At 34.4% G+C, this 2,278-nt stretch overlaps 1 protein-coding gene across 1 annotated transcript; it reads right to left on the bottom strand.

The window, feature by feature from the left end:
• Positions 1-451: 451 nt before the first annotated feature.
• Positions 452-1,971, bottom strand: LOC105794290 (uncharacterized). The gene is made up of 2 exons (XM_012623395.2): positions 1,517-1,971; positions 452-840 (listed from the first exon to the last, which is right to left on the bottom strand). Exons 1-2 carry the CDS (start codon positions 1,838-1,840, stop codon positions 664-666), a joined length of 501 nt encoding a protein of 166 aa, XP_012478849.1. The 5' UTR covers positions 1,841-1,971; the 3' UTR covers positions 452-663.
• Positions 1,972-2,278: the final 307 nt, after the last annotated feature.

The following is a 2,278-nucleotide window of genomic DNA, read 5'->3' as shown; positions in this document are numbered from 1 at the left end:
TCACCATCTTAAAGTAAAATAAATATTCAAAAGGTAAAGAACCGAGAGCAAAACAAGGGCAAATCATCATAAAATGGCCTAAAATTGAACCCAGTTTTATGGAAACCAACTCAAAATACAGTTTCACAAATGCATGAAAATTTACAGGTTGAACAAACCCATAATTGGCCATTTCTTAGACTTCCTCTCTCTATACATAAATCATTAAGAAAGAGAGGCAGAGAAAGAAAAGCAACCATAATGCAAAGAAAGAGGTAATGCATGCAGTCTCACTTGACCAGATCTTACCTTATTTTGCCAATGAATATAGCCAAATCGTGCGTGGCTATATTGTCCTTTGTTAATAAGATACCAGCTGAACATCCGCCTAAAAACCAGGAGGTGCATGGCTGTTTGATCATCAATTACCCTCCACTTGTATCTTTTAAGATAAGATCCATGACACAATTAATAAACAAAGATCAATCAGATAGCATTTCATTTTGATCCAAGCAAAAAAGGGTTCTAAAACAATCACCTCGACAAACAGTACCAGGCAATGCATTTGGTACTAAACTTGCAGCAAATAATCATACAAATGAAACAAACAACGTTCTAAACATATGACATAAGAGGGTTACAAGAATGTCTAAAAGATGTGTTTTGTAAACTCAACTTCAAGGCTCAAGCCCTTTTCTCCCTAGCCATTGCAGGTCTTTTGCCAATGGTCTGAGCCTTGCCTAAGTTTGGAACCAGCCCTCGCAGGAAGGCTAAAACACCGAGTCCCATGAAAGGAGAGTACACTGTCAACAATTTATCTGAAGCCTTCTGGGATCCCATCAGCTCCCCTAATAAAGCAGTCTGAATTTCACACAAAATTAACAAAACAATATTTGAGGAGTGACATAATAGCTTTTTGAAATATATTAAGCTACAAACTCATAATAAAGAGTGACAAAATTGTGCTAACATCTGATCATGTTAAGCCTAAAATCCTTTTCTTGGAATTGGAAAACCAACATTATTTATCATTAAAAATTAAAAGCCCTTTAGGTTGGATTGAGGGATTGGGGTTGCTTATGTAATGAAATAGTGATAAACAATAAAAGTTCAAAGCAGCAATTTGGTAAGAATCTCCATTTCTTTACATTCTTTAAAAGGGGAAAGGGGAAAAAAGTCACTTGCAGAAAGAAAATGTTGATAAACAAGTTTCAATTATACACCCTTTCAAATTATAACAACTATTTTTTCTATGCACTACTTCATCTCCAACAATAAAACATTCAAAGTACTAATCAAACACATAGTCATTAGAAACAAAGACCAAATCCTACATAGTTTCACTTTCAGCTAAAGGATTAACAAACTGTTAATTAACCACTGGCCCTTTTATATATAGAAATCCCTTATGGGTTAAAAGTAGAATAATTAATAAGATTAAACCATGTTTAATAAAAAAATACTATTAAAGCATTAAAATTTAGAATCCCCCATCATAGAAAAAAAGGTTGAAATATAAAGGAAGTTTTTAATTTACCATGGCAGTAATAACAGAGGCACCATAGATGAGACAAGTGGTGTGGAACCAATGCTTGGATGCCAAAATCCCATAAATGTTAAGCAAAACAAGAGGCCACTGGAAAATAAGCTCCAACCAGACCAAGGCCACGAAGAAATGAGGCTTCTCCACCATCAAATAATCTTGGTACTCCTCCGCATATTGCTGCTTCAAACGGACGAGCACCTCCGGGAAAGTGGCCTCCGGCAAAACCAGCTGCGCATCGATTAAAGGTCCGGCTACAAGCATCACCATAAACGCCACCAACAGCAGCATATCAACTACCTTGCATAAAATTCCCATTTTTTTGTTTCAATACGGAATTTTTTTGGGTAAAATTTTAGGGGAAAAATATTATTTTGATCTAAGTTTCTGAAAATATTTAGATGGTTTGAAATGGTCAACTCTACCTTACAAGTGTGCCTCTTTTGCTTATCAATAATTTATATGCTATTAATTAAACAATAGAAACAAGGTAAACTACACCAACTACAGTACCTAACTTTGTTTAAAAATACTTTTTAGTAACTCAACTTTTAAAAGCTACATAATAATCATAAACATCAATGATTTGTTATATTTTGGTCAATTGTTTGTTAACTCCTCTTCATAGAATGACATGACACATTAAGTAATTTGTGAGACACAACCTATCCGCCTTATTGTTATTTTGACGTATAGATCAGGTGCATAATAGATATTAAAATATTATGTAAGGATTGAACTCAGAATGTGTTGTGC

Source organism: Gossypium raimondii, chromosome 3 (genome assembly GCF_025698545.1).
Source record: "Gossypium raimondii isolate GPD5lz chromosome 3, ASM2569854v1, whole genome shotgun sequence".
Taxonomy (NCBI): domain Eukaryota; kingdom Viridiplantae; phylum Streptophyta; class Magnoliopsida; order Malvales; family Malvaceae; genus Gossypium; species Gossypium raimondii.
The sequence above is the reverse complement of the archived record's forward strand: the minus strand, read 5'-3'. Positions and strand labels throughout refer to the sequence as shown.

Excerpts from the sequence above, each read along its gene's own strand:
- LOC105794290 (XM_012623395.2), bottom strand. The coding sequence starts at position 1,840 with ATGGGAATTTTATGCAAGGTAGTTGATATGCTGCTGTTGGTGGCGTTT. Across the intron at positions 841-1,516 it reads CCTCTGTTATTACTGCCATG|ACTGCTTTATTAGGGGAGCT; the intron begins GTAAATTAAAAA and ends TGTGAAATTCAG.